The sequence below is a fragment of the Cyprinodon variegatus genome, unplaced genomic scaffold (genome assembly GCF_000732505.1).
Source record: "Cyprinodon variegatus isolate N-32 unplaced genomic scaffold, C_variegatus-1.0 Scaffold383, whole genome shotgun sequence".
Taxonomy (NCBI): Eukaryota; Metazoa; Chordata; class Actinopteri; order Cyprinodontiformes; family Cyprinodontidae; genus Cyprinodon; species Cyprinodon variegatus.
In genome coordinates, this window is record NW_015150836.1 from 675943 (window position 1) to 689983 (window position 14041).

At 40.1% G+C, this 14041-nt stretch overlaps 1 protein-coding gene across 1 annotated transcript; it reads right to left on the bottom strand.

Moving 5' to 3' along the window:
- Positions 1-358: 358 nt before the first annotated feature.
- LOC107092500 (sushi domain-containing protein 6-like) lies at positions 359-10198 on the bottom strand. The gene is made up of 5 exons (XM_015387004.1): positions 10070-10198; positions 5285-5391; positions 4243-4443; positions 2034-2169; positions 359-1673 (listed from the first exon to the last, which is right to left on the bottom strand). The coding sequence occupies exons 2-5, from the start codon at positions 5376-5378 to the stop codon at positions 1346-1348; spliced, it is 759 nt and encodes a 252-aa protein (XP_015242490.1). The 5' UTR covers positions 5379-5391; positions 10070-10198; the 3' UTR covers positions 359-1345.
- Positions 10199-14041: the final 3843 nt, after the last annotated feature.

A 14041-nucleotide genomic window follows, 5' to 3' on the forward strand; every position in this document is an offset into this window, starting at 1 on the left:
ATAGAAAAACATCTGACTGATAATGCAAGTGTGATAAAGAAGCAGAGTTTAAGTTTCTGGACATTTACTTCCCAGGGAAGGGAAGTGAGAAAAGGCCTAAAAACTGCTCTGATCCTTCTGTCAATAGAGAACAGTTTCAAATCCCTTCTTCTTTGACAGAGTTTGTGTCGACCTTAAAAAACTTCAGCTGTTCTTTATATATACCCCCCACCCCCCGGCTGATGAAGGCAGAGAAGCAGACCTCATTCATGTATCTCTAATGTTTCTGCTGAGCTAAAACACCTGAAACTAACGACCGCAGGCGAAACCCCTTCGGGCCGCAAATCAGAGCGAAATTTCAAACAGAGAAACACTTCAAACATTTATTTCTATTAGAATTGTGTGCAATAATACAGAGAACAAATCATCAGCTGCAAGTATTACAGTATTTAAAATAGCAACACAAAATGAAACACTAAATACATTCAAGGTCTGTGAAGGCATCTCCAAAAACATCCAAGAAAGACGGAAAACTAAAAGATTACAGGTCCAAAGGTTTCAGGTTCTCTTTTTGTCTTTGTTTTTGCAGGTTAAGAAAAAAATAAAGAAATTAAATAAAAACATCCATTAGTCTCATCTAATTTAAATTAAAATGTTTACACATTAGATTTAAATGTCATTAAAAAAATATACACTCCACTCTGCAATGATTATACACAACAAAAATCTATCATTTCATATATCGATATATATATATTATATATTTTTTTCTGTACATTAGAAATACACATTTGTAAATAATTACAATAAATCTGCACCACAGTCTGATTGAACCTGAAGAAGCAAAAAGTCTAAGACACAAGAGGTGCCAATCACCATGGAAACGGACACGTTTCTGTAACTGCAGGCAGCCGACTTCATGGAAGAAGCCAGGATGAGCCCCGTCACTGACGGGAGGGATAGACAATGTCTCCAGAACAGCACTGAAAACACGCCTTAAAACGGTTACATAAATTAATGTTTAACAGCTTAGAAACCCGCCAGGAATTTGTTATCAGCAGACAAATTTACCCAGAACCCTGCGTCACGTACGTCGAGTACACACAGACCCACAAAATACCATCAGCATGTCGTTTCAAAAACAAAAACACCTCAGTCCTCGTCAGCCGAGAGCTGGCGGAGCTCGTCGGATCAGAGCGGTCCTGATGCTGCTGAGCTGCAGCCGACCAGGGAAAGTGCAGGTAGTAAATGCGTCAGCTGTCAGTGTCGGCTGATCCACAATCATCTTCGGACAAAACGCTGAAGATTATTAGCGGTCACAATTGTGTCTCCACAGGAGATCCTCCTGAACCCCACAGCTTGCCAATCAAGTGTCTTTATCGTCTGCGAGGTCCCGGATGCTCACGCTGCTCACCCTGTCTCTGGGGTGTGATGATTGGACCTCTTCGTACGGCGGAGGGGGGTTCTCTGGGCTCTGGACGAATAGGAGGGGCTGGTTGCTGCCATCTGGCTGGTTGCCCCGAGGCAATGGGCAATAACCGGGGTCCTCCTGGGCCAAGAGGAGCTGCGTCGGTCCAGGAGCGGAGCAGGGAGCAATACGCTGCCCCCAGCTGCCATAAACGGCCTCTTCGTAGGAGGGAAGAGAGATGGGAAGTCCGTCCACCATCAGGTCTAACTGATCTGAGGAACGACGGCTGCACGAAAACAGAGAGAGAGTGAGTTCTTTGTGTCTGAATGCACCCCTCTAAGGTGGATAAATGAATTAAAGTTCTTGAAGAAAAAAAATTATCACTAGGTATATAATTGAGGCATTAATGTCTACATTTCTGACCTAATCTGAAGGCACTTTACTGGACAGAAAGCAAGGTTTGGATCCATTCATGTAGTCCAACCCATCAGAACTTATGCCACAAAAAAATTATCCTACAAAATCTAGACGTTTGCACCGACTTCCAGGCAATTAGCTAATTAGTTCATCCTTATGGCCAACCTGCTTCCAAAACTTTAGTGAAACCTCAAAGCACTGATCCAACGTTAAAAAACATCCTCCTTACCCTTGTGATCGGCAGGGGAGGAGGCGGGATTTGACGATCAGGCAAGCGGTGGTGGTGAGAAGGAAGATGGACACGCCAACAGCGGTGGTGGCCATGCTGGGCATGTCATTAATGTCACTCTCAGGTTTCACCTTGTCTGTGGAGAGGAGCAGAGACCCAAAATGTTTAAGAATATTTCAAAACAACGACTACACTCAGACAACTTTTTGTTTTTCTACATAATCTGCTTACAGGGGCTCCACAAGGCTGAGTGCTTGGACCCCTTTCCTTGTTAAGAAAAAAAGCTATAATCATCTACTCATTCCTAAGGATTATCATAGTAAACAGTCATTCATCTTCATCTCTTCTCAAACCATATCATTTAATGGATTCTAACCACTTTCAGGGAGATTCGTGATCCAAATATGGAGCCACAGAGGATTTAAGAATCAACAACTTTAGTTTAAACATTTGATCATGTTGGGGAGGGAAGCCATGAATAAAACCTAAATATATGTCTATGGGAACAGCCAGATGCTCAGGTTCTTAAACAGAAAAAAACCTTATCAGCTTCAAGACCAAATTTTTAGAAATCGAGATTCTATTCAGTAGATTTCCATCAGTCTGACAGCATCAACGCAAAGGAAATCTATCTCGGTTATTTTGTCGTGGCTTTGCCCGCTTCCTCTTTATGCGCGCTGCCTTCCTGTTGCAGTGCGACTGACTGAATGGCAACAGAGGAAGTAAGAAGTAGTTTGAAGAGGCTGAAGCTTCTAGTTCCTCTGCAGAGAGTCAGCATGTGTCTGAGCGGATCTGGTAAATGGGTCAAAAGATAATCGTGATAAAAGTTGCTGTGTGGCACTGAAAGGAGCAGATCTGACTTTTCAGACTGTAGAGGGTTTAAATGGTTTGGGGGTTTAAAGCTGAACTGCAACAGCTTTAAAAAAGCAGAATGTATTCATATTAGAGACTGAAAAGCTGTGAAGGTGTGCAGCCCAAAAAAGTCCTTCCACTAAATTTTAAGGTTTGGAAATCACAACAAAAGCCTCAAAGAATGACTAACCATTTTGGGTGAAAAATAAGCATGTGTCAGTAGATCATAAACCTTAGTAACAACTGAGAAATGCTGTGTTGGGTCAGTGCTGCTGGGAAATGGTTAGTTAGAGTTGCCCAATAACATCTGCCTACCATTACTGAAGAGCAGGATAAGAACTCTCCAGCAAACAGCCGAGCTGCACCAGAGAACCATGCAGTTTTTCCTTAAAATAAATGCTGAGTGTGAGCTTTGTGGAGCTTCTTCTGCTGACCAAGTGAAATAATCACAGAAAATACTGAATGAGTTTGTCTAGTTTCCTGTTTTATATTATATAAAGGCTTCATCAGCAAAAAAAAAACCCTCTTGTTTTAAGTTAGTCTTAAAGAGTCCATTTCATGTTCCTTTTTTTGTTCCTGTTGGAACCAATAGGAACTTTTTACTCTCCAAATCACCTCTCACTACTAGTGAGGGCTCCGTCTTCACTAACGTGCTTTTATATTTCTAATCAACAGGCTTTTAAAACATCAAGGCAGCTAAAGGGGCACCACTGGGCCGAGTTCTCTGCCCCATTCAATCAAAAGAGATTAGATTAGTTCTGAAATAGCAGCTATGTTCATGCAGGTCAAAGAGAAGCATCATTATTAAAACACTGACTGCTGCTTAAATCAGCATTTAAGGACCAGATGGGCATTAAAAAATAAAATCACCGTTATACCATCACCCTGTGGACTTTAGGTGTGGGGAAAATACATTTGGTATTTACTGTATTTTCATCAAGTCAAAATGCAACAGGTTAGGTAAAAATACATTGTGAAAGACCGCACATTCACCAACATGCATCTCACTTTTCTTTTTTTTCTTTTTTTTTTTTAGCTTTTAAACTGTTATAGTTTTTGATGCTTAGTTGTTATTAAAGCTGTGGTTTTATTCTCCACTTAGTCTAAAATAAGTTGGTTCTCCTTTTGAGCATTGTGGCATTCTACACTGACAAGAAGGTCGCTATTTTGAGAGGTAAAAGAAAAGTAAAAACTTTCAGAAAAAGCTAATAATAAAAAGCTAAATATAAAGACCCGATTCATCACTAAGCTTTTTTAACTCCAACCAACAACTGACTGGATGTAAACCAGACATTATCAGCCCTCCGCCATGATTACTTTCTGTATGTGGCCTGTTTAATCCCCTTTAAATTGGTACCTTTTATGGGGTCGCAGGACGGCATGGGTGTGCGCCACTTCCCCTTGTGACACTTGATGACCATTGTGTGATTGGGTGTGAATCCGTTCTCGCAGAAGATCCGGATGGAGATACCGGGATGAAAACCGCGGCATGGAGAGCGGATGCATTTGAAGCCTCCATGTTCTGGGACCAGAGGGTGCGGACAGTTGTTCACCCTGCCTGCAAAGATCATGAGATATGAGCAGGTTTTTAACACTTGAACCATTATTTTCTTATGTATACACTAATACACTATACCTAAATAAAAAAAAACTGCTAAAATTCCTTATTAATTCATTCCTTATTATAATATTCAAGCATCTATATCCAAGAACTTGTTCCTAGAATTGATTTTCTATTGGTAATGTAAGGGAGGATTTCTGTTATTTTTATGGGTAACCTGGCTGTTTTTTTTTTCTGCCTCTAAAGTGATGTTGCAGCAAACAAAAGCTAACATTCATGTAAAAAGAAGAACTAAATGCACATTCCGCCATGTAAAGGAAGCAGAGATTCACTGGTTTGTTGCATAATGACTTTCTATCCCATCTGCATGATTAAAGGCACCAAAAAAATCCAGAACTAATTTTATTGTCGATACAAACAAAATTGAAGGAAGTAAAAAAAGAAAAAAATGCAATATGATGAGAAACTAAACTGAATTTCAAACCTCCGAAACAAAAACATGTTTAAAAACAGAACATGAGAGACTCAACCTTGAGTTTAGCCTTTCAGTATCAGTCAGTATTACAAAGTTTGTTGTTTTTTGTTGCTTTTTTTATTTAGAAAAACAAAACAAGAAAAACCCTATAAAGTATGATGGGGATCCATTTTCACAGACACCTAAGGAATAAAGGTTTTGAATGGACAGCATGCTTATTACAGAAGGTCAAAGGTTGCACTTTGACAATATATACAAAGCATATCGCAAGCTATTTTGGTGCTTTAACAAAGTCACAGCTGAACGGACAAATAAAAAAGTATTGAGGAACTAAAAGAGCGACACCAGCTGTGAAGAAAGTACCTGCAGAGAGGGGCAGGGAGGAGACCAGGAGCAGGAGTCCACAGACGAGACAGAAGTGTCCGCTCGGCCATGGATACGGGACTGACGCAGACATGAAACCCGACTTCCTGAGAACAAAGCAGAGACGAGTTAAAGGTACAGGAAAAAAATTTAAAATAACCAACAGATCTGCTATTATTTATAGATTTTTCTGCTGAAAATCCACAAAAGGAAATGACATCACAGGTTTAAATGATGTTGGCTAGTGGTACGAATGACGCTGCAAAAAAAAAACAAAAATAGACTCAGTTGTTGCTGGGTATCTGTTCATTTAAATAAAGAAAGTACAGATCCATTTAAGAAGAAATTGTAATGTATTAAAAAAAAACAAAAAAAAACATTTATTCCCAGATTATGTCTTCAGTGACTTCCACCTATTTTGGTAAGTGGATTTCTCTCTAATCTGTCCCTAACAATAAATAAAAAGGGTCTTTAGCTTTAGGACCGGCTTTGGTCCCCATGAGGCTCTCTGTCCCTGGATGGTTGGTAAAGATACCAGAAACACACACAAAAATATACTTTTGAACAAAAAAAAAAAAAAAGGCTCGGATTAAATCAATTAAAATTACTCTGTAGTGTAATTTAAAAACCAGTGGCTATGGTTGCCATGGTAATTTCCTCCCTCTCTGGATAGCAGGGGGGCGTAAAGGCCCCAGTGTCATACAGACAAACAAGACTAAACCTCAAACAGCTACTGAGCTAAAAAATAGTAAGTCGTTCTTTTCTTTAACCGTTGGAAGTTGAAGGGAAATGTTGTTCATCCCGAATAATTTGGACTAGGATTCAGAAGGACAGAAAAATGAAACAAACGTACGAGGAAAAGGGAGAAAACAAGAGCATGTGCAATACTTTAGAGTACTTCTAATCTTTCTTTTTAATCTTTGGTTTTAATGACAAAGCAAACATCTGTTAGTTTGAAAGAAATCACATTTCCTAGGATTTAAGTCGCCGTTGGGTTATTTCTGCAGAAATTCGACGTTTTTAGCGCAGCAACTGGTTCGAAAGAATTTCCAACTTAAAGCAAGACATGTAAGAATCCGCACCTAATAATCAGGTTTTTTATAAATATGGTAGAAATATAAAAGCCTCCCAAAATAAACCCCTGGAGAGCCTTAACTTTTCCCCTTAGGTTCTGGCAGGAAAGAGATTTCAGATAAAAGTATTGAGAAGCTTCTCCTCCTCCAACATTTATTAAAGAAAAAGACACTTTAAACAGATGAAACGTTCCTCTGCCCTGATAAGGCTTCTTCTATGGTGCAAAAAAACACATAGCAATGTATTGCTTCTGTCTGGTTCACACGTCTAACTACTTTATGCTTTGCTGAGGTTAAACTGAGAAGAACATCTAACAGGCCTTTAAGGAGGAATCATCTAGTTGCACGTCTGGGACCATGAAAAGCGCAGCCTTACTTCAACCTTTCAGCTAATTCAAAGTGAAACCCCTCACCTGAGAGTGTTTACAGTTTCAACACAACCCATATTGACTGACACCTGGCTGAGAAGCATCTAGAAAAGCACGGGCATAGAAACCCATCACCTCAGAAGCTCTCGCTCCAAGTGGCTTACAGCTCCTTAGTCCCAGACAAACACTTCCTGTGTAGTGGCAGACCTTTGCCAGAATCACGCTAAATGCCACAGAATGTGAAAACGTAGGCGTCAGGGAGGGGTTTTGCCCCGTTTGGTGTGTTTTGTGAGCTTTCATGTCAACAGATATGCCAGTCATCCTGAGAGCAGCTAGGGGAGGGCCCGGTTCCAACAACATCAGTGGCTTATCACGAATATGTTCACACCTCCGTCTGGTGAGACCGCGACCTGCGTGGGCGCCTCTGCTTCTTAGTCAGCACGGCCCTCTGTGATATTAGGCCTTCTGCTGGAAGGATGGGAGAATCAGAACCAGGCAGGTGGCAGAATAAAGATAAATAAATAAAAAAAACAAATGAGAAAATTAAAAATGGCTTCACTTCTACCGGCCTTTAAACCTCAGAGGGTAAATTTGGCATTAAATCCATTGGAGCTGCAGGAAAACCTGATATTTCTTATTGGTTTTACTTTCTAAAATTTGAGAAGTCATTTCTTAGGGAGCTATAAATGTCAAGTTTACTGCATACATCATCATACAGACTGCTATGATAAAGGACATCGTTTTTTAGCTTATCGTGCAGAACAATAAGATGCTTTTTTGTTAAAAAGTCTTTATCCAGTAAACTAATGACTATTGAAAGCAGTAGCTTTCACCTTGTTTTAGCAATGATACCTGCAAGGAAAGGAATGCAGCTATAGATACTCTACACTAAAATGCCCCCACATGCTGGAAACTGCTGCTCAGCACATTGGAATGAAAGAATTAGCTTTTTGGGGCTGCAAAGTTCAAGGTGAGAGTTTCAGCTGAAGAGAAGAATGACTCAGGATGTTCAAAGACAGCCTCATGTTAAGATGCATGCTGCCACCAGTGCAGAGCTTGCTAAACATGGGGAGTAAGTAGGTGAAAGGTGGTCTGCATGCGAAGATTCGTAGGCAGAGATCAGCGAAAAATTCTTTCCTTTTCTGAGATAAACTGAAATTCTGCTCCAAGTGGACCTGTGGGTCACCTGTAGAAGCGAAGCTGAGAGCTACCATGAGATCTGTGGGGCTCCAGCAGAGAACTAGCCCCCATGCAAACCACATGCAAAGATCAGAAAACTGAAGTTTTAAAGTTGTGGTCGCCAAACTGTACAGATATGAACCACAAAGAGAAACTGTAGTGAGGAGAAGCCAGTTAACTGATCATGATGACAACAGGTAACCCACCGTCTTAGACCAGAAGCTGCATGAATTACAGGAGCCATGAAGGATCAATACTGTGTGCTCTCATTTCGGTGTCTTTCCCCAAAAGCATGAGAAAAAAATAAAAAATACTGCTGACTTTGATAGTTTCACAGGGATAATATTTCCACCTATTTCCCCTTCATGGTTGGAGCCACTTGGCCTCACGCTATCACCGGAGGCCCGCAGCAGCTAATGGAAACATGCATATATAACGCCAGACTGGATGAGTAGCATCATTCGCTGCTTTAATGTCCTTTTCGTGGAAAAAAAAAAAAAAAGAAGTTATGCAACTTGTTTCCAGCCACAACAATCGACTCATTTGGCAGAAACATGGGAGGAAGTGAGGTAACACCATCAATGTTACTACAGATAATAAAAAGGATGCAGGGGGGGGAAACCCTGAGGAGCGACAAGCTGCAGGACGGAGCGCTGATATGGGCACCACAGAAGCTGCAGAAGGAACTGCAACTTTGCTCTGCAGAAGAGACAACGTCCTGGGGGAAGTCTGAGTAAAAAAATTTGTTTTAGAGCCTCACTGCCTCACATTTAGCTCAACTGGAGCCAGACTCTTTGTTGTTGCTCTCCCAGGTGCGGTGAGCTGTGAAAGATGCCATTTAACCAGATTCAGAACAAAAGTGAGGGCTGTAAATTCATGCACTCAGTGCATAGAGGCAAAACGCTGACGGTGCGTTATGGGATGGGGCTTTCATCCAATCACTGCTCTGGGATCGAGATCATTTCACAGCGATCACATAACAAAAACATAAACACAGACAGTTTATACTTTAAATGACACTTCAAATTATTTATTTGAAATGCAAACATATTAGATAAACTATCAGTTATTTTCTATATGAAATGTGACGGTAATGTTACTGAACTCAGAAGAAGTTCCTGTTTTACCCTGAATTATCAATGGATCACCAGAAAACCTCAAAGCTTTAGTCTCTATAAGAAACTTTCAAGTTTAAGTTCTGCTTTAACTCAACTTATTACCGTTTTATGTTCAAATTGAGCATTTTCCTTTAAACGATGCCTTCAGGGCCGGATTCTGGAGGATATGGGTCCCTGGGCTAAAACCGGCTGTGGTGCCCAATACACTTTTATTTTATTTCCGCAAAATACAAAGGATTTAATCACTTAACTGCATGAATTTGATGATGAGATTAAACTGTTTTTTTCTAATACATTTTTTAATCCTTTTTTAAAAAGAGACATATTCTCATATATATATATATATATATATATATATATATCCCCTTTTAAAAAAGGATTAAAAAATTTATTAGAAAAAAACTGTTTAAACTTATCATGAAATTCATGCAGTCCTTTTCCTTTTATCAAATTAACCAGGATTATTTGGGGTATTTTCAGAGCTGGTTCTACCCTTTATGTAGTATATATTCTGTAGCCTTTAATGCATTGTAATATAAAATTATAAAGATAGAGATGTGATTTAAAGCACCAAATATCATCCCAGAGGTTCACATCCTGCACAGAAACATCTCATCTAACCAGCTTTCCTCACTTTTTATTTATTTATTTTGGATTAAACCTCAGACTGCATCTGTTCATCATTATGCAGCTTTAAAGGGTTTCTAACCAACAACTCTCAGGCAGAACCATGAGCCAAACCTAATCAGATCCCAGCCGCACTTTAAATGACAGGGAAGTAAAATAACTGCTCATTAAGGAGAACTGGAAACCTGGGAGATTGAAACTGAAGCAACATAACCTGCAGCTTTCATCTCAATGACAGCACAAATCTGCAGCTCTGATGGATTTAGAATAGATTTCATCGATACAGGTTTCTATTACCTGAAAAATGACCCAAATAAATCCCTAGCGCTCGTTAATTGGAGGCTTTTCATGTTACCTAAAGGTGAGGATAAACCTGAACCGCCCTGCAGCCATTAATGGAGGTCTGCTGATTTTTCTCACCTGTGTGGCGGCAGCGCGGCGGGTCGCAGGCGGCACAGACTCCCCCGCTTCGGTTGCAGGCTCTGAATGGGGATGCGTTCGGAGCTCCGCGGTCAGCTGACGCCTCTGCCCCTGCTCAGCAACAAGTGAGACGTTTTCAGCTGCTCCCAGCCTTGACTCACCGATCAGCTGTGTGCGGCAGAGACACCCAGCCTTCCTATTGGCTGGGTGTAGCAGCCAAGCCCCGCCCGCCTGCTCGGCGCCGTTACGTTCTGGAAACGCCGCCCTTTTCCACCACAAACAGAGCCACATTTAAAGAGAAGGAAATTGTGGCCAGATACTAAATTAAAAATAATTGTATGAGAACGTGAAGAATGTAGTCAAAGAGTCTGGTGATAAAAAACAGACTTCCTCCTACGGAATTTTATTCAGGAGGCCTAAAAGTAGCACCAATGAACAGGATTAATGTGGACTCACCTGTGGTCACCTGCTTCAATAAACCAGCTGGCACTTTTTTTCTAGTTTCTCTTTTATTTAATCTTTTTCTGCCTGGTTGTTTTTGAAGTTATTTTTGAAACTACTCTGGGTGGAAGAGTCAGCTCCTCCATGATCTCTTTATGATACAGTCATTTTATTTATTCACTTTTGTAGGAAGAATATTCATTCCATTATGGCGGCCTACTGGTTATGGCATACAGGTCCTTCTCAAAATATTAGCATGTTGTTATAAAGTTCATTATTTTCTATAATGTAATGATAAAACTTGAACATTCATATTTTAGATTCATTGCACACTAACTGAAATATTTCAGGTCTTTTATTGTCTTAATATAGAGGATTTTGGCATACAGCTCATGAAACCCAAAATTCCTATCTCACAAAATTAGCATATCATGAAAAATGTCTCTACATGAGCCATGCACCTAATCATCTGAATCAATAAATTAACTCTAAACACCTGCAAAAGATTCCTGAGGCCTTTAAAACTCCCAGCCTGGTTCATCACTCAAAACCCCAATCATGGGTCTGACTGCCGACCTGCCTGCTGTCCAGAAGGACATCATTGACAGCCTCAAGCAAGAGGGTCTGACACAGAAAAATATTTCTGAACCAATAGGCTGTTCCCTGTGGGAAGGAAAAAGTGTGGCAGAAAACGCTGCACAACGAGAAGAGGTGACCGGATCCTGAGGAAGATTGTGGAGAAGGGCCGATTCCAGACCTTGGGGGACCTGCGGAAGCAGTGGACTGAGTCTGGAGTAGAAACATCCAGAGCCACCATGCAAAGGTGTGTGCAGGAAATGGGCTACAGGTGCCGCATTCCCCAGGTCAGGCCACTTTTGAACCAGAAACAGTGGCAGAGGCGCCTGATTTGGGCTACAGAGAAGCAGCACTGGACTGTTGCTCAGTTTTGCACGTCATTTGGAAATCAAGGTGCCAGAGTCTGGAGGAAGACTGGAGAGAAGGAAATGCCAAAATGCCAGAAGTCCAGTGTCAAGTACCTACAGTCAGTGATGGTCTTGGGTGCCATGTCAGCTGCTGGTGTTGGTCCACTGTGTTTTATCAAGGGCAGGTTCAATGCAGCCATCAGGAGATTTTGGAGCACTTCATGCTTCCATCTGCTGAAAAGCTTTATTGAGATGATTTCATTTTTCAGCACGACCTGGCACCTGCTCACAGTGCCAAAACCACTGCTAAATGGTTTACTGACCATGGTATCACTGTGCTCAACTCTCCTGACCTGAACCCCATAGAGAATCTGTGGCAATTGTGAGGAGAAAGTTGAGAGACGCAAGACCCAACACTGGATAAGCTAAAGGCTGCTATCAAAGCATCCTGGGCCTCCATAACACCTCAGCAGTGTCACAGGCTGATTGCCTCCATGCCACGCCGCATTTCTGCAAGAGGATTCCCCACCAAGTATTGAGTGCATAACTGAACATATTTATTTGAAGGTTGACTTTTTTTGTATTAACACTTTTCTTCTATTAGTTGGATGAAATATGCTAATTTTGTGAGATAGGAATTTTTTCTTTTTTATGCTAAAATCATCCATATTAAGACAATGAAAGACCTGAAATATTTCAGTTAGTATATGAATGTTCAAGTTTTATCATTACTTTATGGAAAATAATGAACTTTATCACAATATCCTAATATTTTGAGAAGGACCTGTAGAGCTGGGAATCCTGATGTTCTGAGTTCGAGCCCCTCTCCCACAGCCTGCCACTCTGGGTTCCTGAGCAAAGACCCTTAACCCCACACTGCTCCCGGGCGACCAATGATGGCAGCCCACTGCTCCCCATAGGGATGGGTTAAATGCAGAGTGGATTTCTTTGCTCTGTACTTTTGACAAAAAAAAAATAAACTTTGTGATTTCCTAAAGAAAGCCAAACACCTCAATTTTCCTCTTTTTTTGTAACAAAACACACTTTAACACTTGCTCAACTTTGTGTTGACGACATAAAACCTCTGAGTAAAATTTTCTCTAATAAGACAGTCAACCAATGCTAAAGATCTTTCCAAATTAAATGACCCCAGTAGGTTTATCTACTGTAAATGACTGTAATCATCAAGCCTTTTCTTCAGATGTTAAGCTGGAAATATCAGACAAACACAGAAAATACAGAAACTAGAACATCTGCTTCAGCTAAAATTTCCCTCCCTGTCTGATCTTTTGGTTTCTAGAAAAACCACAACCAGCCAGCTGTTCTTAGTAGATATTAGCATGATTATTTATTAAAAAGGGACCCTCCCTTTGACTTGTTTGCAGCTTGAGCTCCCCGCTTCAGGGCTGCAGCCTGCAGAGCTGCACAACTTCCACCCAGAGGGCGGAAGTGCTAAAAATACAAAACCCTGCAGAAGCTGCCTGTTACCGTCAACGCAGCGTGGAAAGACTTTCTACTGGGTTTCCACTCACGGTTCCGTCAGCACGTCAGGAAGCAGGTAAAAACCTTTACAGGTACAGGGTCCTGAGCTCAGGGCGGGAAAGTCGGCAGTCATTCGCATCAGCTCGGCCTGATGTCATCAGAACAAATGAGCTTCCAGATTTCATGAACATCTAAGCAAAAATTAAATATGAAAAAAAAGAAAACTGCAGAATAAGGAGAACATTTTTTTAAATAAAAACTGAAATCCTTTGAAGTCAAAGATATAAAAGCATGCCAGAAAGTGCTAACGTAACCATACAGACTAAAAGACTTGTCCACACTCCCCATCTAATAGTTGGTTAAATGCCTCTTGGCAGATTTTAACTCATCCACAAGCTTTTCATGTCCATCAACAAGCTTCTGCAATAATCCTGCTGAATTAGTAAAGCTCATTTAATTACTTTCTATTTATGGAGAGGATTTTGTTTCATTATTTTGAGAACCAAAAACAGGTTTTGTAAATAGAAATTTTTATTTTTTCCCTTTTTATTTTACAGTATTTTTTATATTTTCAATATTTTTTAACATATTTTATATTTTCAAATTTCTGTTTTCTGATTGAGTTTCACCAGTTGCATTCTTTTCAAAATGCATTTTCCAGATCACATTCTTAAATGCCAAATAATGCCATTTGTAAAACTGAAAAACAAAAAAATGTATGAAATACATATTATATTATATATATAAAATCTGAAAAAAGGATCAAAAAATAAAATGTGAAAAAAATCTGGAAAAAAAATTTAGATTAAAAACTAAAATAAAAATCTGAGAAAACTGGAAAATTACTCTCAAAACCTTTGAAAGTTTTTTTTTTTTACATTTCCGACATAGGCGTTTTTAGCCAATGTTTGGGGGTGCTGAAGCAGCCCAAATTCTAATCAAAGCACCGCTAAAATATGGGTTGTTTTTTTAATATAATAATAAAAAGTGACATTGTAAACACTATGCAGTATTTGGTTATTTGACCCCTTCAATTACAGGTGCTGGTCATAAAATTAGAATATCATGAAAAAGTAGATTGATTTCAGTAATTCCATTTAAAAAGTGAAACTTGTATATTATATTC